General features: G+C 38.6%; 3 protein-coding genes and 1 long non-coding RNA gene across 5 annotated transcripts; 2 read left to right on the top strand and 2 right to left on the bottom strand.

Annotated features, from left to right (window-relative positions):
• Nucleotides 1-7,431: 7,431 nt before the first annotated feature.
• Nucleotides 7,432-10,994, bottom strand: LOC137742216 (translocase of chloroplast 90, chloroplastic-like). Of its 2 annotated transcripts, XR_011069367.1 has the most exons (4): nt 10,753-10,994; nt 10,346-10,477; nt 7,830-10,133; nt 7,432-7,722 (listed from the first exon to the last, which is right to left on the bottom strand). XR_011069367.1 is itself a non-coding variant. In XM_068482015.1 (3 exons), the coding sequence occupies exons 2-3, from the start codon at nt 10,470-10,472 to the stop codon at nt 7,882-7,884; spliced, it is 2,379 nt and encodes a 792-aa protein (XP_068338116.1). In that variant the 5' UTR covers nt 10,473-10,477; nt 10,753-10,994; the 3' UTR covers nt 7,432-7,881. The 2 variants fall into 2 exon arrangements, 1 of the variants encoding a protein (XP_068338116.1); XM_068482015.1 differs by having other exon boundaries at nt 7,432-10,133.
• A 1,287-nt stretch (nt 10,995-12,281) lies between these two features.
• On the top strand, nt 12,282-12,899 carry LOC137740781 (late embryogenesis abundant protein At1g64065-like). Its single transcript, XM_068480615.1, has one exon. It carries the CDS (start codon nt 12,282-12,284, stop codon nt 12,897-12,899), a length of 618 nt encoding a protein of 205 aa, XP_068336716.1.
• A 718-nt stretch (nt 12,900-13,617) lies between these two features.
• On the bottom strand, nt 13,618-17,565 carry LOC137735116 (pyrophosphate-energized vacuolar membrane proton pump). Its single transcript, XM_068474496.1, has 8 exons — nt 17,202-17,565; nt 16,062-16,636; nt 15,592-15,971; nt 15,377-15,463; nt 14,960-15,290; nt 14,442-14,852; nt 14,279-14,338; nt 13,618-14,175 (listed from the first exon to the last, which is right to left on the bottom strand). The coding sequence occupies exons 1-8, from the start codon at nt 17,455-17,457 to the stop codon at nt 13,972-13,974; spliced, it is 2,304 nt and encodes a 767-aa protein (XP_068330597.1). The 5' UTR covers nt 17,458-17,565; the 3' UTR covers nt 13,618-13,971.
• A 6,693-nt stretch (nt 17,566-24,258) lies between these two features.
• Nucleotides 24,259-25,551, top strand: LOC137718725 (uncharacterized). Its single transcript, XR_011065921.1, has 2 exons — nt 24,259-24,460; nt 25,004-25,551. It is a non-coding gene; the product is annotated as an uncharacterized lncRNA (long non-coding RNA).
• Nucleotides 25,552-26,108: the final 557 nt, after the last annotated feature.

Here is a 26,108-nt window from a genome sequence, read left to right as displayed (position 1 = left end):
CGGGTACAGGCGACGAGATTGGATTGGTCTGTTCAGGCTTTTATGAAGGGATGTGTTATCACACGTCTTATTTTAGTTCTCACATATTTCATGATAATTTTTGTTCATTGATTTTCTTCAATTCATTCTATCCGACGGCCGAAAATTAAAAATGTGTGTGAGAAGTTCACACACCCTTATGAAAGGGACCCACACACGGTCCCAGCATGTCTGTCAAAATTCAAACAAGGTGGTACCTTTTTGTCTTTTTATAAAATAAGGAAGTGTTATCTGCACTTCAAAAATCTCATTCTACACTCCTCACAAGTGCATTTTTCTTTCCTAATATAGAAAGTTTGGAGTGTAAAATAAAAATTTTGGAGTGCTAACAAATCCCATAAAATACTGATGGTAATTTGGTAAATTACTAATTATCTAATTAAACATGTTCCATCGTCGTTGGATTCGCTCATCCAAAGGACATGAGATTTTTTTGGGTAAATTACACAGAACTACCTCAACTAACAGTTTCATACCTCGTCTTTAAAAAGTTTCAATGTCATATCTTATCTTTGAATTTGTTACAATGTCATACCTTTCGTCAGTTGTCTGTCAATTCCTCTGTTAAATGCTGACGTGGCTTGAGGCGGGGCCCACTTTCTAATAAAAAATTAATAAAAACTAAAAAAAATCATTTAATATTTTTTAAATATTTATAAATAAATAAATAAAACCTTCAGTTCGTCTACCCCCGTCCCCCATCTTCATCTTCTTCCCCCGACTCCCTTACCTGCAACCCATAAAAAGAAAGAAAGAATAAAAAGTAGAAAAAAACCTAGTTCATCTCCCCCCCCCCCCCCCGCACCCGCCCTCTTCCCTCCTCTACACACCCCACTCCTTAAATCCACATCCATTCCTCCCATTTTCTCCGCACCCAGATTCTCCACCCGCGGAATCGACCTGGCAAATAGGGTTTCCCAATTCCAACTCATGAACCCAGCGATGGTTGCGTAGATAGGATATGGGTTTTTTTTTTTTTTTTTTTTTTTTTCTTCTTCTGGGTTGTAGGTAGGGGGTCAGGGGAAGAAGATGAAGATGGGGAAGAAGAAAGGAGGAGGAGGAGGGTTGGGGGAAGACGAACTGAGGGGTTTTTTTTTTTTTTTTTTTGGGTTGCAGGATGCGACGTCGGGGGAAGAAAACGAAGATGGGGGGGGGGAAGAGAGGAGGAGGAGGAGGAGGGAGGATGAACTGAAGAGTTTTTATTTTTTATTTTTTATATAATAATAATAATAATTTATTATTTTAATATTTAAAAAATATTAACTGATTTTTTTTTAGTTTTTAATAATTTTTTAATAGAAAGTAGGCCTCATCTCAAGCCACGTCAGCATTTAACAGAGGAATTGACAAACAACTGACGGAAGGTATGACATTGCAACAAATTCGAAAATAAGGTATGACATTGAAACTTTTTAAAGACAAGGTATGAAACTGTTAATGACCCAATAATTGAGGTAACTCTGTGTAATTTACCCTTTTTTTTTTTTGTCAAGGGGAAGATTTTATTCCAACCAAAACACAAACTTACAAACAGATAAAGGTCCAACAACACCTATAAACAACCAAAAAGGGTCTAAACAGAAAAAAAAACAAAAAAAACAGTGAATGAGCCCAAAAGCCCAAAACCAATGAACATTCAAGAAGCACCCACTGCTTTCTCCACCGACGGTGCAAGGAATTGCCAGCCAGCCAATTCTCCAACCATCGCCGATCATCTCCTTCATTGACGTCTCATGCGCACAGCCATAAGTTAGCGGTAATCGGCATCCAAGCGAAAGAGGCCAATCGTCAGGTGGAAGCTCAGAACAAGTCCCGAGCATTACTGGCGCAAGCGGCAGACACAAAAGAGAACGTGGTGGTGTGAAAAACACCCGAGCCGGTGCAAGCGCTAGAACTCTACACATGAACTTGACAGAGGACATGGCTAAAAAACGAAGCAAGGAAGAACCAGGAAAAAGAAAACCCACAGAGTTAGAGGAATTGGATAGGTCGAATTGAAAACTGGGGAGAACCAACAGTAGATGCAGGGAGAAAAGAAGTAGAAAAGGGAGACGAGGACACAACACTTGACCCTAGCCGAAGCTAGGGTCAGTTGTCACATCCCGGCCCGAGGCGGACCACTTCTCGGGCCCGCTCCACCACCGTAGCACGATATTGTCCGCTTTGGGCTTACCATTCCCTCACGGTTTTGTTTTTGGGAACTCACGAGCAACTTCCCAGTGGGTCACCCATCATGGGATTGCTCTAGCCCCCTTCTCGCTTAACTTCGGAGTTCCTACGGAACCCGAAGCCAGTGAGCTCCCAAAAGGTCTTGTGCTAGGTAAGGATGAGAATATACATATAAGGATCACTTCCCTGGGCGATGTGGGATGTCACAATCCACCCCCCCTTAAGGGCCCGACATCCTCGTCGGCACACTACGACCAGGGTTAGGCTCTGATACCAAATTGTCACATCCCGGCCCAGGGCGGACCACTTCCCGGGCCTGCTCCACCACCGTAGCACGATATTGTCCACTTTGGGCTTACCATTCCCTCACGGTTTTGTTTTTGGGAACTCACGAGCAACTTCCCAATGGGTCACCCATCATGGGATTGCTCTAGCCCCCTTCTCGCTTAACTTCGGAGTTCCTACGGAACCCGAAGCCAGTGAGCTCCCAAAAGGTCTTGTGCTAGGTAAGGATGAGAATATACATATAAGGATCACTTCCCTGGGCGATGTGGATTGCTCTAGCCCCCTTCTCGCTTAACTTCGGAGTTCCTACGGAACCCGAAGCCAGTGAGCTCCCAAAAGGTCTTGTGCTAGGTAAGGATGAGAATATACATATAAGGATCACTTCCCTGGGCGATGTGGGATGTCACAATCCACCCCCCTTAAGGGTCCGACATCCTCGTCGGCACACCACGACCAGGGTTAAGCTCTGATACCAAATTGTCACATCCCGGCCCAGGGCGGACCACTTCCCGGGCCCGCTCCACCACCGTAGCACGATATTGTCTGCTTTGGGCTTACCATTCCCTCACGGTTTTGTTTTTGGGAACTCACGAGCAACTTCCCAGTGGGTCACCCATCATGGGATTGCTCTAGCCCCCTTCTCGCTTAACTTCGGAGTTCCTACGGAACCCGAAGCCAGTGAGCTCCCAAAAGGCCTCGTGCTAGGTAAGGATGAGAATATACATATAAGGATCACTTCCCTGGGCGATGTGGGATGTCACAATCCACCCCCCTTAGGAGCCCGACGTCCTCGTCGGCACACCACGACCAGGGTTAGGCTCTGATACCAAATTGTCACATCCCAGCCCGAGGCGAACCACTTCCCGGGCCCGCTCCACCACCGTAGCACGATATTGTCCGCTTTGGGCTTACCATTCCCTCACGGTTTTGTTTTTGGGAACTCACGAGCAACTTCCCAGTGGGTCACCCATCATAGGATTGCTCTAGCCCCCTTCTTGCTTAACTTCGGAGTTCTTACGGAACCCGAAGTCAGTGAGCTCCCAAAAGGCCTTGTGCTAGGTAAGGATGAGAATATACATATAAGGATCACTTCCCTGGGCGATGTGGGATGTCACACCGGTGCCATCGAAGAGTCTGGAAGAAGGTCTCACAGAAGCATTCTCACAGCGGAGAGAAAAAAAACTCTCACAGAGGAGAAAAGCTTATTAGTTTTGTAATTTTTATTTTTTTTAGATTAAGGACATGAGATTTTTGTTTGAAGAATACCAGCAATCTTTTCTTTTTTTTTATTTTTTTATCGGAAGCAATCTTTTCATTTGAATATTTATAATCTACATTTTTATTTTGTAGTGTTGATGGTGATTCAAAGCATTCATTTTATATGTTACTCTTTACTGATCAGATTTGTTAAAAATGATGTTATTTGGTCGTCTGATGATTATTTAATAAATACATCAATTATGTTGTTCAATTAAACACTAAAATTTTGCAAAGTCATCTTTGGGAACTTTGACATTATAAAACATTGCAAGATGATTAAATGAGTTTAAAAAAAAAAAATGAAAGTACATTGATTTAACATATCCCAACTCGAGGAATGACAAGGCATATAAGTTCATTGATTTAACAAAAGCATTGGATTGTCTTAATGATTACGGCATTCTTCTTAAAGTCACTGTATTCGAGGTTCAAACCTTTGTTTCTTATTAGTGTAAAGTAGTGTAGAACATCCCTTGTTATGAATATATAATAAAAAGGAAAACGTTCGATTGTTTTTAGGTTTTGGAACATAAGGTCATCTCCAACCGAAATGGCTAAATATAGTCACATCTAGAATTATAGCTTTACAAAAAAATTATTTTTAAATGAACAATGTTAGATTATACTCCGTAGGCTTTTCGTTAAAGCTCATTTTATTTTTTTCTTTTTCAAATAGGCAGAATTGTTGGGGGGCATCGACTCATCATAGGCAAAAACATGATAAACTCATGGCTCACATCTCATTCTTAAATCCCCAAAAATCATAACCTCGTGCCCAGGCGTGGGCCAAACACAACGCCCACACCACACATTCAAAAATAATGATGCATCCCCATGGATCTTAATAACTTATTGCTAACTATTAACATCGATTCTAACTGTATTTGGTAGAAAAATATTAAACGTGATGTTTTGATCTCTAAAACCAGATTGGGGATAGAGAACAGGGGACGTAAAAGGAGTAAAATTGTTGACTTAAGTAGAAAATAAGAAAACTTAAATTACTACCTGCACTGCATAATTAAACTGTGACATAAAGTAGTACGTTATATAGTTGATAAGTGTAGCATTACTAATTAATAATGTCATGCATAATTTAAAAGTGTGAGAAATATTGCTCACAGTTATTCTAAAGATACCAAAAAACTTGTGTAGAAAAATGGGTGTTGGCGAGTACTCATTGGTGGCATATTATAGTCCATTGCCTGAGGCTTTGCTAGCCTCCAAATAGTAATCATAGAACTCAATTCGAACTTTGGCTTGGATTCTCTATTTTTATTTATTTCTATTCTACCACGACATTAGAAGTGAGGTTGTGATACACCGTACAACAGAGAACAACTTACATAACATGAAGATGCTATCATACAACGTTATGCGTCTATGATCTAATAATATTTGGACAAAAAATTATATATGTCTTTATTTCATTGATATCGAACTCCACGGTGACGACGGTGTATCTATAAACTAAAATGTTTCATTGAAACTGACATACACAACAACCCGAATTATCAAATTATGAAATAATTTTTGCACTCTCGTTATTTCTTTAGTTAGTTCTTTCTTGCATAACTCTGTTTCAGAACTAAAACTCTAAACTCCCTTTCTAACCACTCTTGCATCAATTAATTAATACTCTAAACTCCGTTTCTAGAGACCAAGAATGGTCGTTGAGTTGAGTTGAAACAAGAAAATCCCTTTTTATTTGTTTATTTTTATTTATTTATTTCATTTCAATAATTTAATCTCCGTCTTCTAAAAAGCAAAATATTTTTCTTCAGAAAATCACTACAGCTTCTGATCGCCATATCCATGGAGGTGAAGCTCCATCAGAAGGAAGACGGCCCACGAGTTCTCAAGGTCCTAGAAGCTCTAAAACAAGCCTCCCACGAGCTACAGACCCACCCGATTCCCCACTCAAACTCATCCTCCGCCATTAACGCCCTCCTCGAGCTCGAGACCGAGTCCGACAACATCCTCTCCCGGGACCCACAACTCTCCGCCCTCTCCCAACACCTCGCCACCCTCAAAACCCTCGTCGAATCCCTCCGCCAGTCCAGCGGCCACCTCAGCATCCGCTCCTTGCTTACTCGCTGCTGCTCGACTCACTGCCTCTCCAAACTCGCCCGGTCTATCGAGTCCGAAATTCAAGCGTGGATCGACCGCGAGTGCTTACATAGCTTGACGCGAGCTCTGGAAGAAGACCCAATTCGCGACGAGGACGAGTTGATCGAACTACTGACTCAGTTCGAGGACCGAGTTGCGCAGGGGTTCAACCATGAGTTGCAAGATTTGATCTTGAAGTCCAAAGTTGTCACCTCGCTCGAGTCAGTTCTGTGCGAGTCGACTCGGTCATCGAAGCGAGTCAAAGAACACACTGCTTTCGCCATTGCAGCTCTGATCAAGTTCAATAAAGATGTTTTCGTGGGTCAAGTTTTGATCGGTCGGCCGACGATCAGCTCTCTGATAAAAATCGCGTCTCCGAACGCGATCAGAGTACTCTGCGCGCTCGTCAGGCTGATCAAATCGCCGCTCGTCGACGAGATCGAGTTCAACGGAGAAATACCCCAGATCATAAGCTTCCTGAATTCCGAAGATTTGGAAATGCGAGTGATGGCGATGGTCTGCGTGTTCGAAATCGGGTATTTCGGGCGGAAGGAGGCTATTGACGCGATGCTACAGGAGGGGTTGATTGAGAAGCTTGTGGAGTTGCAGAGGTCGGAACACGGCGGCGATTTGATGAGGGAGAGCAGGGAGAAGGGGTTCTTGGAGAGCCACCCGTTTTCGAGCTGCGTGGCGAGGTTCGCAGTGCAGTTAGAGGTGGGGGAGGGGCTGAGGCAGCGGGAGAGGAGGGCGTTTAAGCAGCAGATATTGGTGAGAGTAAGGGAGGCGTCTATTTCCGACGCGGAGGCCGCCACCATTTTTGCGGAGGTTTTGTGGGGAGCTTCGCCTTAATAAAGGGGTGAAAGAGAGAAAGTGATATGATTGGCTTTGGTGTACTTCAAAAGGATGCACAAAAATTCAATTTATTTGTTTCATGTGACTAATTAGTATTTAGTGGTTCAAAACATTGACCCTATAAAAAAATTAGTACCTTTATGAAAAATTGGTTCTACTACATATCGTGCCCTAAATTGGTTGACATGCAATCGATCATATTTCAAGTTAATCACGTATTATTATTGATAATTCGATTGGTTTCATGATACTTCTCACCTATACTCCCAACAGTTCACAACCTCACCCCATCCTGATTCCTGATGAATATTTTGTTCGAACACACGTGTAAATGTGTCACCTGTTTGCGTCAAAAACTTGCCTACATCTCCTTAAGACACCACCGTCACATGACAGACTAATAATACAATGTTGCACAATTTAAATTTCACACAAACACGAGGTTTTAAGACACCGTTACGTTGGCCTCTTCCTACTTGTTTCCGACTAGCAGAGGAGAGCATAGCATAGTTTGGTGGTTTTGGAGCCTTTTGTAAGGTTTTAGGAATCAGAATATATTTGTACGAGGGGATATTCTTAGCTTTAGGCATATATGAATGATTGATGACAAATCTCTGAAATCTTTTACGAAGTTTGCTGAAAAGTCATTAGACAAGTTATCTGAAAGTTAATTAGATAAATTCAAAATCATTAATTTGTAGTTAAAAAATGATCGGTTCTTCCAAGAAATACAAATTTCATCCAACAACGATAAGATTTTGGATTTGATAACAATATAAATAACATAGACCATAAACATCATATTGATTTCCACCTAATTGCTAATCCTATTTCAAATTATTTTGTGAATATCATAAACATAAGACAGACCATCTCTACGATTTAACTGTACACTTATTGCCTCAATTTACTTCACTACAAAAACCTCTTCAGCGAGCTTACCGCTTCACCGCTGCTAGGAAGCTGGCCGCTTCACTCAATAACACGTCGGATAAACGCAAAAGAATGCTGCTAACAATGGCCAAAAACAGATGCAGCTCGTTAGGATTCTCCCGTGTTGCCATCTTAAGCGAGAGCGAACATTTGGAAGTTTGGAACAAAGCTTCTGAAATTACCTTGTGTCCTCTTCATACAAAAAACAGCAACCAAAACTCATCCAATCTCCCTTTATTCATGAACTGTACTTTGAACATCCTTCTTCCGTAAAAGAGCCCAGAAAATTGTGAAAGCCGCAACCATATTGAACTGCAAATGATCAGTGCTACTTGTTTTGATGCTTATCTTACCCATCCTGTGGGTATTCAGATTAGCATTAACCGACACTCTCATATCTCGCCCCAGCCGGGACTCAGACTGTAAATTTCCACCCAACACCATCTCTTTATTGAAAGACAGGATAGTCATCATCAGGCTCACATTTCTCACAGGGTAGTCTCTACCCCTCAACGTAGCTTCAACACTGCCACCATACGCCACTTGCTCAGGACCCATCATTTGGCCAACATTCATCACAAGTTTCAATCTCTTCCCAACTGAAATGGTGTCTTCAAGCTTTCCACCAATGTAATACTTGTTCCCAAAGGACGTCAATGAGAATCCACTTTCAGCAACATTGTGCCACAACTTCCTCAGCTTCGTGTTGCTGTGAAGTGTATAGATGGTATCTTTACCAGCAGACTGAACATCAAGACCTACAGAATATGTGGTCCCACTGTGGTGTAAGTAAGCTGCAGCACACTCAGATTGAATGCTAAAATCCTGCTTGTCCTTGCTCATCTGCCCTGCGACAGAGGTAAACACATTCCTGTTTACCTGCATCGCAGTTTCCAAGCTAATCCCATCCAAGCCCACATCATTATCCCATCCATGGGAATCAAGAACAGGTCGCATAATCCACTGATCACTTGTAACAAGGCAACGATACCTGTGTGCGGGGCAATTAGAGCCAAAACTTGGAGGGACCTCCATATCTGGTAATAAAACAGCCTCTTCTTGGGAAGCCTGCTGACTGTCAGAATTATCACCGCTCGCCATATTTTTCTCTTTGGAAAGCTTAACCTCCATCTGCCTACGATACTCTTCTTTCAACTGTTTCTTTAGATAAAGGGTCTCTCGATAATCCAATTCATCAAGATAGTCTTTTTTCTGTGATTTTGTTAATCTCTCAAACTGAGATTTTGTTAGAATTCGGATTGGAGGTAATTGATCATACTCATCTTCCTCCTGCGTATATGAAACCAAGCTCTCATCAACTTCAACATCCCCTCCACTTGAACTAATAGTAGAGCGATGACGCAGAAGAGAAGAGAGAAGATGCGGCAGAGAAGGCACGTGAGTGGCATTTGAGGGCCCCAGATGAATGCTGTCTTGAAATTTCATGAGGATATTGACATCACTCAGAACTTTAGTACAAATGCATAATAACAAAAACTGGGATTTCCAAACCTGTCCGTTTGGAAGTATCTTTTCACCGGCGATATTTTTCCTACACTGAGGATGATTCTCAACTAACAACACTGGGTTTTCAATTCTGGAGTCAGACACTGCCTGGTGTATATAGTGCTGCACCATATCTGTGTTTTGCCTCACATATGCTTCATAATTGACGGGATGCCCATCTGGTCCTTCTGGAAGTGCTAGGGAAGAATGTGTCATGACAAGAATGGTGTTAAACCAAACTGCAGGACCGAATACTTCCGTTATTTGCTTCAAGAGGGAGAAGTCATTGTAGCTAGTACTCATGAGGTCGAGGCGTTCGAAGAACAAAACGATGTCAGGTGGACTTTTTCTAATAAATTTCTTCACAGAGAGCATAATCTTCTTATTTCTGCGGAAATTACCAGTACATGATGGCAAAAAACCAGGGGTATCGATGATAGTTACTTGAATCCCATTCACAGTTCCCACAACCTCTCGAATACGATTTGTGCCAGGTCGAAATGCATTGGTTTCAGTCTTCGTTTGGTCAAATATAGAGTTTATTGTAGCACTCTTGCCAACTCCTGTTTTCCCAAGGACAAGGATTCTGAGAGAGAAATCCATTTCAGGCAGGCCAGATGCCTCTTGTTCTGCTGCCACTGCTCTAGCTCTATCACTCCTGAGATTAACTCTTTTCAAATCTGATTCTTCTGCTCGTATCAAAGTAGCCAGGTGAATACGATAAAGAACCTTAGCCACCAGAACATTGTTTTGTGACAGACCAAGCCGTAAGAGGAGGCGCAAAAATTTAACTTGAAGATCGTCAATTCTTACCAAAGGATCCATCTTTTTCTTACCAAAGCGATTATGAGAGTGATCAGAATTTTCAACTACAGCATGCTGCAGGGAAGGACCAGACTGATTTTCCTGATCACTATTAAATGAGGTTGATGCGGCAGGATGGATGCGTGGTGTTACCAAAGTGTTCGAGTGAGCAGCACCTGAAAATTAGAAAACATTGAACTCTCTTCACATATTCAAACAATGTACAACCCGTACATTGATATTGGTTTCCACTTTTTAGCATCAACTAAGGATTTAGTATCTTTTACACTAAACAAAATTCTTAAACTAAAGAAGTGCACATCTTACAGTCAATCTTAGGAATCACTCATTAAGTACAATGGATGAAGTATCGGAAGGGCGGCATTACCTTGGTCATTAATCTCTTCATTGGAGGATTCCTCTCTAAAGAAATTGTCCCTGCCCGACAATGGCCGAGGCAAAACCAAAGGCATGGAAACTAACTGAGAAGAAATCCAATCCTTAAGACTCTTCATCCTTCCTGCAAAAACATTCCCAGCTGAAAGTTACATATGTGCCTAACAATATTCCATCTTTCTGTAAATCTAATTCAAATCATAATACAAGAAAATACAGAGAAAATTAAAAAATCCCTTTTCATATTTTAGTTTATGCTTCTAATAATTGCAGCAAGTTTGCTTCTTTACTAAAGTAATTATAATTTAAAAAATGAAAATTCTACAGCTAGAAATGAGAATTCAATTGAAATTCATGAATTTCCTGGCTAATTTGAAAGAAAAGGAAGTAGAATTTTACCTGGAAAATACGAATTTTGCGATGAATATGCTTTTACTCTACGATTTGGAGGAGACGAGTATCGAAGCCATGGGAAACGAAATTGAGAATTGGGGCAGCTCAGAAACCCTAATTCAGAGAGCCGAGGAATCGGAAGGTGCGACGAAAGAAAGGGTGTGAGAGGCTGAGGAGGAACGAGATGAAGACGATGACTACGAGCTTAGCCAGATAAGACACAGACCAGAACCAGACACTTCCAAAACCAAAATATTAAAATATTTGGGAGACTTTTGCGCTCTGGAGACTCGGAGAGAGGAGGCGATTCACAATTTCAATTGGAAACTAATTTTCATACATTAATTTCTGTCCGTTGATTTTCTTTAATTCATCCAATTCGACGGTCGAAAATTAAAAAGATGTGTGAAAAATAAAATGGGATGTGTGGAATCACACCCCTTTCAAATTTCACAAGAAAAATGAGAATTGTGCCTTTTATTTTTATTTTATTTTATTTTAAAGAAAATCATAAAAATAAATTCTCTTACTTTATTTTAATTTTTGGGTTTTTTTTTTATTTTGAAAAGTGATTTCTGCATTTCCTTTTTCTCCTCTTACATTGGTTCTTAGATTGAATGGATGGACAGTAGATAGACAAAAATGAGGCGAGAAATGCATAAATAAAAAGAACGGCATAATTACTATTTGTTTTTCATGCTCACTTTTGTTCTATTAGAAAGAGTTTCAGTTTTCTACATGACGAAAAGCACTTTGGCTGAAAGAGCTTTTGGGATCAATTTTTAGTGAAATGTAAGTAAATCGCGGAAATTACTTAAGTGTTTCCTACAATTTTTCTCTTTTTAATAAAAGAGCTTCTAAAATGTGCTTATGAGCCAATTGTTCTTTTTTTCATGTACGAGAGTCTCAAACAGATCTTAATCTTAGCAAATTCAACTCAACATTGGTTATTTTTCCTATGCAAGCAATATCCTGCTTTAATGAAATCTAAACTACCAAGAGTAGCATTTCAAATTCGAACACATAGTGAGAAGGAGCACATTCGTTCAAACCAATGTCATTACATCGACGTCTGCACCTTGGCACATGTTCACGATACCATTAGGGGCACACGGCCCAAACATAAAACAACGTGCCCAATCCTGAGCAACCCATATCAAAGGCCAATCCATATGAGACATGACATGAGGCAACTTGTAGAAAGAAAGTCTCAAGGTCCAAGTTGGATGTCATGGAAGCTTCTATGGGAAAGTTCTCCCACATTGGACCAAAGCGAGGTCCATGCGACCGTTCTAATTGGAGTCGAGAAAGTCAAACTGATGAAACGCGTTCCAAATTCAATTCAACAAGGAACAGAAATTAATACGTACAAATCCACTTGTGGCTTTTCTTGCAGGAACAAGCCACCTCTTCTTCCTCCTCCCTAAGTCCTCAGTCACAACTTCCCTATAAATACACAACAAACTCTCTCCATCTCCCAATTCATCTCCCGACTCATAAAAACTCCGAGGCATTTTCCAGGAAAAGAAAAGAAAATGGCGGTGGAAAGCAATCAGACAAGTGACCAAGAGAGGGCGAATTCGCAACCGGAGCAGCAGGAGCTCAAACGGAAGAAGAGAATCAGATTGGCAATCTACATTGCTGTGTTTGTTGTGTTTCAGATCATAGTGATCACCGCACTAAGCCTCACCGTGCTGAAAGTAAAGTCGCCGAAGGTGCGACTTGGTGCCGTCGACGTGCAAAATCTCACGGCCGCCCCTGCAACGCCCTCGTTCGACATGACATTCGCAACCCAAATCAGGATCAAGAACACAAATTTCGGTCGGTACAAGTTTGACGCAAGCACTATTAAGTTTGACTACGATGGCGCGACTGTCGGGCAAGTTAGCATTCCCAAGGGCAAGGCCGGAATGTTGTCGACCAAGAAGATTGATGTCACGGTGAATTTGAGTACCAAGGGGCTGCCGAGCTCCAAAAACTCCAGTCTTCGTACTGAACTGAGCACCGGGGTTTTGCGGCTGATGAGCGAAGCGAGGGTGAAAGGAAAGGTGGAGTTGATGATGGTGATGAAGAAGAACAAGTCTGCGAAAATGGACTGCACTTTGGAAGTTAACCTGTCAACCAAGAAAATTAAATATTTGAAATGCGAGTGAACAAAAGGGATAACTTCTGGTGATATCATATGTATAGCTCCTTTATTAAGATTTAGTTAATGTTTCTATAATATTACCATCTTTATCTTTATTTTTATTTTTATTTTCGAAGAAGGCTAAAATTCATTTATTTGAGCGAAGTGAATTTCGCAATCTCATTTTCTGCCTATGCACTCCTCTTGTATTCTTTAGATTGAATAAATGAAACGAGAATCCAATGACATAACTAAAAGAAGTGCATAAGAAAAAATGAGAGGGAAAATCACCACCTCTATTCAGCCACATTTTTTCGGACCTTGGATTACATAAGTTATGTTGCTACCAAAGATTAGGGTATAGTAACAACATAACTTGATATGTGGACGATTCGAATTCAGGGTAAGACGATTGTTGTTACTTATATTTAACTTAATATGACAAACTCTTTTCACATTTTAAGACGATTCAAACTCAAAGATACAATGATGGATTGTCCTAACTTTGACTCTTATTTACAGCGTTTATCTAATTCAAAATCAGACGCTAAAACATTCCTGTTGAGTGAAAAAAGGAAAAAAATTGCACAATGACTTCAAAAACCACCACATTTGCATCCTGTTGCATGAAACTTCTTTTTCTCCAAAAGTTCTAAGTTACTTTAGGCTTGGCATTTGCCATTTGCCAAAGCAAAACCTGACTCTAAGACTCTACTGGCTGGAAAGAGAAAACACAAAACTGCAGAAGACCGAAAGGCGATGTGCATTAATCTCTTACAATGTAAGAAAAATGGACAATGACCGGTTCTGATGAATGAAAGTTACAGAAGAAATCCAAACTCTCTTTTACTAAGGTCGACCGTGATCGTCATCATCATCGTCGTGTCGTCGTCGTTATCATCATCATAAACAGTCCTCTAGAAAGGGAAAACTTCGTTCAATTCTACCTCTGGCTACTAATTCAAATGCCAAAAGCATGCTCTAATTAAAGGCTAACATTACGCTGAGGAGATTGGCAGGAAGGATCAACAGATGAAAACGAAGAATCGAACAACAGAGAGGAACAACTTCCGGCTTTCTGTTGCACCGTTTTTAACTTAAATCTTGAATAGCAGCCCACCGTGTGTGGCAAAGAACGGAGCAAACACAAGAGACTCAACGGCCATAAGCTTGATAAGAATGTTGAGCGATGGTCCAGACGTATCCTTGAGAGGGTCTCCAATGGTGTCGCCAATGACTGCAGCTTTGTGGCATTCTGATCCTTTTGGACCAAGGGTCCTTGCATGCTCCGAAGCACCAGCCTATTACACCAGCCAAAATCCAGACGATAAGACAAAGCTAAAAAGCTGATACAGCTTAAGCATAGCCACAAAAAAGCATTTGTAAAACCCATCAAATGCTTACCTCAATGTATTTCTTGGCATTATCCCAGGCACCGCCCGTGTTGGATGCAGAAATGGCAATCTGCAAATGCAAACAGGTTTTATTCAGATTTAGCATAGTTGACCCAAACAGAGAGACGAGTCAACGGAAAGAACGATCAATCAAGCAACTGTATCAGCATTACCTGTACACCGGAGACAAGGGATCCAGCAAGCACGCCAGCGAGAGTTTCCACACCAAAAAAGATCCCAACAATGAGGGGTGTAAGCATGACAAGGGCACCAGGTGGGATCATTTCTTTGATGGAAGCATCAGTCGAAATCTTAACACATGTAGCATAGTCCGGCTTGGCAGTGCCCTCCATGAGACCTGGAATGGTATTGAATTGCCTGCGCACTTCCTCAACCATCTTTAAAGCTGCACTTCCCACACTCTTCATTGTCATGGCAGAGAACCAATACGGAAGCATTGCGCCCACTAACAAACCAATAATCACTTTTGGGGTCAACACATCAACCGTTTCGATACCAGCACGGCTGACAAAGGCACCAAATAGAGCAAGGGACACAAGAGCAGCAGAGCCAATTGCAAATCCCTACAAACAGAAGCACACGTGACTCGGTGACGTTTAAAATTTTAGGATTGATAACTAGAGGTCAATTCCTCGGACCATCAATGAATACTTAAGAGGAAATTCCAAACCTTTCCAATAGCGGCAGTGGTGTTTCCTGCAGCATCAAGAGCATCAGTTCTCTCTCTGATTCTGTGGCTCATGCCTGCCATCTCAGCAATGCCTCCAGCATTGTCACTGATGGGACCATATGCATCAATGGCTAATCCAGTTGCAATGGTGCTCAGCATTCCAAGGGCAGCTACGGCAATCCCGTACATAGCTGCAAAGCTAAAACTAACAAAAATGCTGACTGCAATGGCAAATATAGGAATAATGACGGATTTGTATCCCAATGCAAGGCCAAAAATGACATTGGTCGCAGCTCCAGTCCGGCAAGAATCAGCAACATCTTGCACAGGGCTACAGCATAATACAGAGCAACCATTAGATTCAAAGACAATTAAACTAGATATGGTAGAGTGGTAAACCCCAAGAAAACTAGTTACCTGTACGCATTGCTTGTATAGTACTCTGTTACGAACCCAATGATAAGCCCAGCCCACAAACCAACACCGACGCATAAGAATAGCTGCCTGCAAATTCAATTCAGCGTTCAGATACAATAAACAGATAGAGCAACATACAAGTAGAAATATAACCGCAGAAATCTCCTTAATCACAGCACTGATGACAATAAATTTTCAAAAGAAGCAAAGCTTACCAGCTCTTCACAACTTTCTGTGTTCCAAAATTGAAGATTGTGAAGGAAGATGGAACAGAAATCCATGTAGCAATCGCAACTCCAACAGTCATGAGTACAGTAGAGATGATGAGCTGCTTCTTCAATGCTGGCTCAATTTCCTTTACAGCCTTGATCTCAAAGAAATCGGTTGCAAATAGGGTGGTGAGCAGACAAACAAGGATGCCGATGGAACTGACAATGAGAGGATATAGCATTGCAGTTAACTCGTGATTGATCCCAAATGAGGAAATGGAAGCAACCACAAGGGCAGCACACGATGACTCAGCATAGGATCCAAAAAGATCAGATCCCATGCCAGCTATATCTCCAACATTGTCTCCGACATTATCAGCTATCACCTGTGCAAATGGAAAACATCAGTTCTAGAGACACGGAGAAATAAAATTAATAGGTTCAAACAAATTTCCAAATGGTGGTGTATCTCTTACAGCCGGGTTCCTTGGGTCATCCTCGGGAATATTTCTTTCAACCTTGCCGACAAGATCAGCACCGACATCAGCAGCTTTGGTGTAGATGCCTCCACCAACTCTGCCAAATAAAGCCATGGAAGATCCACCAAGACCATAGCCAGTTATAGCCTCGAAAAGACCACCCCAATCATCACCGTAGTACAACTTGAAGAGATTGATAGCAATGTAAAGAACCAACAGACCACTTGAAGCGAGGAGAAATCCCATCACAGCTCCTGATCTAAATGCAGTAATAAAAGCCTTCCCAACACCTTTTCTTGCCTCCAACGTTGTTCTGGCATTTGCGTAAGTAGCAATCTTCATCCCGAGGAATCCCGAAACCACTGAAGTTATGGCACCAAGCAAGAAGGAAACGGTGCTGAAGATGGCGGTGGCGAGAGCCGGTTTGCATATCTTGGTTTGGTCATACGTACACGCACGGCCACTTGTGCTAAATCCCTCCACGGACCCAAGGAAAAGGAAGATCAAGATTGCAAAAGCGACCATGAAAGCACCCACATACTTGTACTCCGTGAAAAGGAACGAGGTTGCTCCTGTATCACACAAGCATCAACAAGTTACTGAAACATAAACTTGACCAACAATTTACCAATTCCACCATAACTGGCGTTGAACCGAACAAGTCCGAAAACTATCATTTGGACATGAACATACGTAGTTAAAAAAAAAAAAAAAGAAGATTTTATCACAGTTTTAAAAATAATAGGTGGGTCCTTCCCATTCCTACCAAATAATATAAAATAATAAAGGGTAAATAATTGATGCACCAAAATTCACGAACAATCGACCATAATCCTACTAAAACATATTAATAATGTAATCACACAAGTCGTTAATCTGTTGAAAACATAATTAGAACCAGTAAACACAGCGGATAAAACGACGTCGGATCCACAAAAAGAAGACAACTTTATTTTTTTCTCTGTTTGCTCTGCAAACTGAAGAACTCAAAGCTCAAACAAAAATGACATAACACAACAATTAACCATACAAACCGAACCCAGAAAACCAAATGAGCAAATCCGACGCCGTTTTATCAATCAGAATTTCAAAAGACGTGAAATTTAGAGAGAGAGAGAGAGAGATGTGGAAATGGACCTTCAGAAATGGCGGTTTGGATTTCGGCGCATCTGAGGACGACGTTGTGATCGTTACCGCCTTCTTCTTCCTCGATGAGGTAATCGTTGTACCCATTTTTTCCAGCGCCGCCGGAATTGGAGTCCCGGCCACCGCCTGGGGAGAGCTTAACCTGCGAAACGTACATCCACTGGACCAAGGAGAAGGCGATGCCGATCACCGCGCACAGCGGAATCAAAATCTCCGCCCCGAGATCTGGGAGTATCGTCGCCCCCATAGCTCCTTTGCCCAAAAGAGGAAACACAGAGAAACAGAGGAGGCTTGGAGTTCAAGAGAGAGAAAGAGAGGAGAGAGAGTGTGAACGAGAGTGTGTCTGTGGATGGTTAGAGTGGGTTTATATAAGTGAGTGAGAGAGAGAGAGAGAGAGAGAGAGAGAGAGAGATGGAGATTGGGATCATGAGTGTGGCTATTTAATTATATTTATTTAAAATGTTGGAACAAATTTTTAAAAAAAATAATTAAGGATAAAATTAAGAAAATTAGCAGATGTTTAGGTCTATCCATGGAAAATGTCCGAGTCTGAGGTAAAAACCCTAACCTTTTTCTCACGGTCAAAATCTATGCTTTCTCTTTTTTCCTTTTTTAGATGATCCTTCCCTATTGGATCCTAAATTTGCGCAATTAATATCTTTAATTTAAAAAAAAAAAATATTTGGTTGAGTAACAGCTTTTATAATTAAAAATTATTTTTTGGTGAGCAAAAACAATCAACAGGGTAATATTTCGTTAGTAATAAATTAAATCTCGAATGTTTTAAGTTAAAATTTTATTATTTTAATGGCTAACCTCACAAAGCAGTTATGCAAGTTCGATATAAGCATTAGTAGTGTAGCCACTAAGTTTAAACTTTTGTAACTAATCGTCGTCAATACAAGTATTCAAACTACGTGTATAATATTTATCGATGACTTTTAACATGTATTTGCTATTATACTGCAACACATCTTAAAGTGGTTAAAATTTATAAGCCAGTAAATTCGGCTAAATTAACATGTTAAACATGAGTAATTACAATTTCATAAGTTAAAAGCCAAGAATTCCAAAACGACAACTGAAACCGATGGAACGACACACTGTCTCAATAGCTCTAGCAAATAACAACACTATCACCGACGCCGTTTGTTAATGTACGAGAACTAATAACATGTCGTTGTGTTTCCGGATTTGATTTTACTTTTTCTTAATAAATATTTTTAATTCCGACAATTCTCACTAATTAAATTCCTCAACAAAAAGAAAAAAGGAAAGCAGGTGAAAGATGACGTGGAGCTTATTCGGATAACTATTGACCGAAAGTTTATTCCGTGCCCCCGACGATATTTTCCTTTTTACTAGGGTTTTATCCTCTTTGCACTTTTTATGTTTTTTGTTGTGCATTTGAAAAATATAGCTCTTTTACCAAGATCACCAAATTAAGTGATCTGAATCTTTGAATTTCATCAAACGGCTCGCCTTTTTTGATCCCTTAAAAACTATAATAATTTTTGACCGTATGAAATTTCAAAGGTCGGATCACTTGATGAAAGAGATCTGGAGAGGATCTCTATCCGTGGATTTGTATTCTATTTTTTATCAGCTGACACGTGTGATTACTGTTCCATGTTATTCACATCTTCTTAAATTTCTTTGTTGCGTAATCAGTGAACAAAAAATATAGCCTGAAAAAAGAGAATATTATATTTTGATAAAAAATGAATTTAAATAAAATAATATCATTTGTTAAAAAAATATTAAAAATAAAAAACGAATGTGGGCCAGAATTAGTTAATATTTGTGGTCGTCTGGTATTAATTAATTTTGTTGAAAATTGAAACTGTAATTTAGGAAATTGTGGTTTTGTCCTCGTAGTCTTGAATAGATATGGCGGGAACAACCATGCATGTGATTGGTTTGGGACGTGCGACATGATCCTACCACCTATATTTTAATAGAAAATATATTTGATCTGCATGCACATAGAGATCGATCGTCGAATAAAATAATTTTTAAAATATTATAATTTATAAATAAGAAGGGAAACCATGCATGGTTGGCTGGTCGGTTTTTGGTTGGGTGATCAGTGAAGGTGGGACTGTGTTATCGTGTCCGGCCAGTAGTCGTCCATGCCAGCCTGCTTTCTTCTCAAGGACCACCTTGCAGTTGCACCATTTCCGATAGATTTGGCTCACCATAATTCATCATAATTTACATCCATCTGAAAGGCTCTCGTTGCTAACCTTTTGGAGTTCTGCTACAGAAGTCCAAAACAAAATTGGTGAACGTTAGATTTCCAATAGTTAATTATTTGGATTGTAAGTCAAAAAATTAGCAATGACAGTAAAATAATTCAAATTCACAATATTATACTGTAAACTACTTGAGTTGATTGTTAGAGAAGAAAAAAAAAGACCAAAACCCCACTTAAATCTTCTTGTTGATTGTTGCAATACCAATAAAAGTACTATCACTTTATATATACAAAATTGACGCACTCATATATGTATAGATGAGTTTTATACAATAATAGCGTATCTCTTTTATGTCAATACTGTATAAGTTATGTGTGTTTTAATATAATTATTTGAGACATAAATTATTGTTTGTAATAAGCTCTATGACAATTGAAAATATGAATATGGAAATGAAGATTGGATTCCGATAAGAAGATGAACATGATTATGGAAGAAGCTTTGACAAAAGGGGCATCAACTTTTTCGTACACAACAAACATTTTGAGTTCTAAGAACTAAAAAGGAGAATAATATAAAGCCAGGAATGTTATTCCTAGTTTCCAAAAAAAAATGAAAAATAAAAAGTGCTTTCCGGACACGTGGACGAGTAAGTGAGGTGGTCGTGTCAAGGGAATTTTTAAAAGTGCTTATGTGGAAAGTCGTGAAAGTTCCTCTTTGATCTTCTTTCATACGCCACAAGGAGCCCATAAACAAGTTTTGCGTGAAAAATGTCATCCACAAACAAGTGCTTTTATCAAGATTTGACTTGATAGTGCATGCATGGGAACATAACAATCTACTGGTAGTAGAGCCCCACGAAGGAAATACTTTTGTTATTAGCAATTCAAAAAATGTCGTATTTGATTATTATGCATCAGCCATAAAGAAATTGGCTATATCTTTTTTTCTTGAACTATTTTCAAGCTTGACAATAACAATGGAATAAAAATAACTATCAAATTCAAAGACTAAACCTTCTTTCAAGACGTGTGTCGTCCAACTCAACTCCAGACTCTATTCTGATGTCGGGTACCACATTTTTGTGGATCTTCATTCAACCAACGAAGTCCGCTTGGGCCGATGATTGGGGCTTCAGTTTTGAGGCTTAGATCTCAACCACCATCATAATTTAGATATGGGTAAGGTGAGAGAGATTAAATTTGTAACCTAAATAACATAGAAGTTGATCATTGAATTATTATTTAAGTGTTGATAAACATACACATTATTTGGTTTCCAAATTTTGTCTATAAATTTAATCTCCTTAACATTACTCTTTAGATATAGAGTTTTGAACCTATAATTTTCCATTGACCTCTTTTACACCAAAAAAAAAATGTAAATATTATTGTGAGTTAGCATCTCAATTTCTTATAAAAAGCAATCAAGAATTATTTTTGTCAAGTTCTATTAAACGCTACAAAGTGAGATTTATGGTTATATTCTTATCTCGCCTAACAATGTGGATAGTAACTTCAAGCCCAAACCCCAGCCCAAGCATAAAGGCCTTGTGTATGCAAGCCCTTGCACTTTACCGACTGCCTTGTTATGCATGTTGAAACGGGCATGGCAAAGAATTAGGGTGTCAACGACTAAATACACTCGTGCGTTACTCTCCCATCACGTACATGATCACGTTGTAACATGGCAAGATCATCTCGTATTGTAGCAACCATGCCCTCAAGCACAGATTTAGGATTTTAAAGTAGGATGGGCTGAGATTCGAAGGGAATTGCCAAAGCATGAAATTTTAACTGCTTTATAGGGGAATTTGGAAAGGGATATTTTGATATATGAGCCCCAGTTTTGAATTTTTTAGATCAAACATCCATGCTTTTTAGTGATTCGACTAAACTTTTTTTGTCATTATTTTGGTGCTATATGCACATTATATTGTAAAAAATTTCCTATAATCTAGCTTTTTTATTACACTCTCCTCCGTTAGAGATAATTGTAAAAAAAAAAAAAAAAGGTGTTGGTTAGATTCAAAATTATTTTCACAATAATGCTACAATTTAGCAATAATTATCTACAATTTAAGATATTTTCTTTCCAAAATAGTTTAAAATTTTTTTAAATCCCCCAAAATCAAACGTCCCAAAATAAGTTTTTTCCTTTAGTACGTTAAGAGAAAATAGGATTGAGAATAATATAAACATACCAATACACAATGTGTACAAAATAAAATGTACCGAAATAAAAATAATGTACCGATATTAACAATATGTATCAAATCAAACGTATTAAAATTGCAAATAAACGTACCAATTAATGATTTTTGTAAATTCAAACGTATCCGCAGATAATATATTTGTACCTAATAATAATTCGTCAACAACTATACTTAAAAAAACAGCAAAAAAAATATAATTTCACAAAAAAAATACACGGAGCTTTTATGTTGATCACCAACTATTTGAAAAAAGAAAAAACCAATTGGAAAAAGAAATAATATTAAATGTTTGCATAAAAAAAAAAGAAAAAAAAAAAAAAAACTGTGATCGAAAAAACATATTTGGAAGAAGAGAAAATATAGTTTAATTACTAATATCTCCACTAAATAAGGAAAAATATATCATGCAGATAAAACGATAAATTCATAAATTATTTTAATTTTAAAAAATATAGATGACTATAGGTCAAAATACTTTAATCAAATTTTAAAAAGGCACAAATGTTTAATCTAAATAATATAGAAAAACTGTAAGGGATTCTAATTTTTCACATTTGGAAAATCAACAATTTTAACCTACTTCATGACTTTATATGTTAAGGAGTAGAGTTTATATACATATATTACATTCACGTGTTCTGTTGTTCCTTACAAAGATATATGAAATATAAATATTATTTATATTAATCGTGAGATTGCATATTCCATGTTTTCTCATCCCAAAGGCAAAACCTCTACTTGATCTGTCGTAACCACGTCACACATCCAGTAGTGGCAGTGCCATGCCTGAGAGAAAAACCGATAACGAATAGCATAAAAAGCCATATAGATTAAACGTGGTATAATTTGAGAGAAACAAAAGAAACTCACCTAGCCCAACTACTCCACACCCTGCTCCAAGTTCAATCACCGGTTTTCAGTTCACTTTTTTTTTTTTTTTTTTTTTGGAGTACATCGATATTTTTAACATTAAGAGAATGGGGAGTTCGGTAAAGCCACATAATTGGTAGCCTAATTTGGTATCAAATTCGCTATTCATGAGATTCGAACATAAAACCTCTTACTTCCAAGTGTAGAGTAGTACAAACAGACCGTAATGCTAGTGACATTTCACTTTTAGATGGGGGGAACATTCTCTTTATGCATTTCTTTTCCTGAAAAAAAAAAAAAAAAAAACCACATGCATATTTATAAACATAAAAGCTAAATTAGATATTATGTTTGTACATTAAAAAACCACCAATTATAAGGTTAAATGAAAAAAAAAAAAATCTCTTTCATAAGTGGGGTGCTTATTCTAGTGTTTGAGTTCGAGAGAGAGACTAGTGAAACGGAGACGAGACTAGAGAGAGTTAACGGTGGAGATCTAATATCAGGTCTCAAAACAAAATGCGCGTTGAGAAAAAAATGATTTTTGGCAAAACTTGTTTGATTTCCTTCTATATGAGATGAACTAACCGCGAGAATGCACCTTTCCTTTCATGTACTACTTTCCATTTGGAATTACTAGGAAATTTAGAGTTTTAACATGTAAAACGGCGTCGTCGAAATCACTCAAAGAATAAAAAAAGGACTTAATTGGATTAATAGTTCGTATGATGATAGAGTAGTTAGAAGATAGCTCATGTGATAAAAAAATCAAAATTTAAGCCTATATAATAAAATCTATTAGAATTTATACTTAAAATTAAAATTTCGTCAATTTTCTATTAATTATTAGCACGTGGGTCTTGGTGCTTCTTCCCCCGCTCTCTTCAAACAATGGGACGCGTGGGTCTCGCTGCTTCTTCCCTCTCTTCGACTCGGTGTTCATCCTTTCCACCGCTTCAATCTTGCTCTCACGGCTTCATTCCCTTTTAATTTTCTTCTCTCACGGGTTCGTTGCCTTCTTTCCACCGCTTCAATCGTCCTTCAACTGGCTGCAGGCTCCATCAAACCCTAGAATCGTTTTGCTTTTTTGGGCACCCTCCTTTTTCTCCCTGCTCCTTGCTTTCTCCAACCTAGAATCCTCCTCCTTTCCCCGAAAGACAAATCTTAAATCCACAACCCAAAACTCAATCATAGTTGCCCAACGAAGGTAGATTAATTGAAGAAAGATAACTCCATGAGAGCGGGCAAGATGGCTGGATGAGTATAATCCATTTAACTTGGTAGAGGTAAATTGTAGTAAAGCAGGTTACCCTCTTCATCTCTTCAAATAAATTTGATTATCTATCAATTTCCCTGAAATTATTTTTGGTTTCATGTGTGTGTGTGTGTGTATGTGTGTGTGTTTTATTTATTTATTTATTTCTTTTTTAGTTTACAGGGTGATCTGTATGATCACGCGAGCTTGGTGAAGGCGATCGAGCAAGTCGACGGTAATCCGCAATATTCCTTACCATTTTTACCATTTTAGATTCTGGGTTCTGTTTGGGAATCAAATGTATGGTTTGCGTTGGTTTGTAAGATTTTTATGTTTTGAATCAATTAGTTTCTTTATTGAAGTTGTTCGTAATTCATCTTTTCGATATCGTGTTATTTTGACCATATTATTTGCTTTAGTCTTGGTGCATCAATCTCACTGATTACAGTCAGTTGCAGATGAAGCAGTGAGATTAAGCAGTGAGATTGATGCACCAAACAAAACAAGGTAGCGTTCACGTTCATCTCCATCTTTCCAAGCTAATTAGTTATACTATAGATTACAGAGTAAAAGTCCTCAATTTATAATTTCTGGTTTCATATAATAGTTATATATACAACTCTTAACAAATGGATGATATCTGATCAGCAGGATTTGAAGTCCTCGGATAGTCAAGTCCAACTGGATCGATCTGCGCTCATATGTTAATTGAGTATGTGCTCCTAAATGATGATGGATTAATTATTGTCAATTAGTTGGTTTGATCCTGCCCTCAGTCTATATGTTTTGGACGTTTTACGCGAACAAATACTTTAAACATTCTCAAACACTTGATTATTGTGAAACTACACACACCAAAACCAGATCATATATGTAATGAATAGGGCAAAATATTAAGAAAACAAATTGAGTATGTTGTGAATAGTATTTTTTTTATTCAATAAAGGCACAAGTCCTATAGGACAGTGACTATTTGCTTTTAGTAGTCCTTGAAGTTATAGCTTGCTGATTCGTTCCGCTATTTTGTTTATTGTGCAAGTATTAGCATTTTAGAACTTTGTTGTGTCATTCTTTCCGCTTATTTCATGCTCAATTTCATCCTCAATTTCTCTGTTTCATTCTTTCTGCGTATTATCATTTTAGATGTCTACATTTATAAATAATGTATACCACACACTTATTTTAAAGGTGATCAAGAAAATAAAACAAACGCCCCGGGCGACTGACATGTAATGCCATGTAAATTTACTTGCAGTTTTGTAGCGGAATGAAGATAGATCCTATCCGAAGTTTATTACCTTTTGAGTTTAATAAGAAGATCAGAGTCCGTGTATGCAGAATTTGGAGACCTAAGGTTATAGGAAAAGATAATATGTTTGGCGGTCTTCAATGTATATTGGTTGACGAAATGGTAAGAATTTGCTACAAATAATTTGCTAGGAAAAGATAATACGTTTGGCGGTCTTCAAATAATTTGCTACAACTACATAAAATTGTACATTACAAAGTAGCAGACCTTTTTTGTAATATTGTGAACTTATGCAAGCTCTGTGCAAACTTGGAAAGGTTTGTCAAGTTGATTAGAATTGTTTAAAAAGGGGTGGTTGCTGCTGTGCAGTAGATGAGGTGGAATTTGTTTCCCTGTAAGGTCAAAATATTTGATTTTATAAACACAGGCCATGTTTGTATATGCATTACATAGTGATGCAATAAATCTATAGAAGTATGAAAATTATTCTTTCAAATTTCTGATGGTATAATATTTTAAATTTTCTTCTTCAATTGATAAACGCTTAATGAATATGTTAGTATCCGTTCATGGTTTGGATTCTTATACTATTTTATTTGAATACAAAAATATATGCAGCTTTGTTGGTCTGGCTTATTCTGTAAAAATGTTGTCAACATCAGCAAGGCAACTAATAGGATCAAAACAATTAGAAAACGCTGACAAAATGTCTGTTCATGACCTGAATATTTTGGATCCAGATTTGTACAAGGTAAACAAGCTTTTCTCAATGTTTTAGAAATCAGATATGTGCACCTGCTGTGATACTAATACGCATCGTTTATTGTTAAATAAATTATATTCCTCATATGATATATGACAAATTGGTTAAGTACATATCATTCTTAGATGTCCATATATTAATTACTGTCCGTAAATATATTTCAAGGCGCTTCAGTCTTGTGTAAAGTAGTTGTTAGACGTTTTGACACGCATGCTGGATGGTGGTACGAAGCATGTCCATGCTACTACAAACAACTTAGAAAGGATGAAAATAATGACATGCTAATTTGTGTAAAGCACAATGTTCAAACTCCCCTTCCCTGGTAAGCTAAATGTTTATAACGAATTT

Source organism: Pyrus communis, chromosome 1 (assembly GCF_963583255.1).
Source record: "Pyrus communis chromosome 1, drPyrComm1.1, whole genome shotgun sequence".
Taxonomy (NCBI): Eukaryota; Viridiplantae; Streptophyta; class Magnoliopsida; order Rosales; family Rosaceae; genus Pyrus; species Pyrus communis.
The sequence above is the reverse complement of the archived record's forward strand: the minus strand, read 5'-3'. Positions and strand labels throughout refer to the sequence as shown.

Bases quoted from the DNA above. Each gene is read 5' to 3' on its own strand.
- LOC137742216 (XM_068482015.1), bottom strand. From the start codon at position 10,472: ATGAAGAGTCTTAAGGATTGGATTTCTTCTCAGTTAGTTTCCATGCCT. The intron at 10,134-10,345 runs GTAATGCCGCCC...TCTAATTTTCAG, and splicing joins TGAAGAGATTAATGACCAAG to GTGCTGCTCACTCGAACACT.
- LOC137740781 (XM_068480615.1), top strand. From the start codon at position 12,282: ATGGCGGTGGAAAGCAATCAGACAAGTGACCAAGAGAGGGCGAATTCG.
- LOC137735116 (XM_068474496.1), bottom strand. From the start codon at position 17,457: ATGGGGGCGACGATACTCCCAGATCTCGGGGCGGAGATTTTGATTCCG. The intron at 15,291-15,376 runs GTAACTAGTTTT...ATTATGCTGTAG, and splicing joins TATACAAGCAATGCGTACAG to CCCTGTGCAAGATGTTGCTG. The intron at 14,339-14,441 runs GTAATGCTGATA...TTGCATTTGCAG, and splicing joins CCCTTGTCTCCGGTGTACAG to ATTGCCATTTCTGCATCCAA.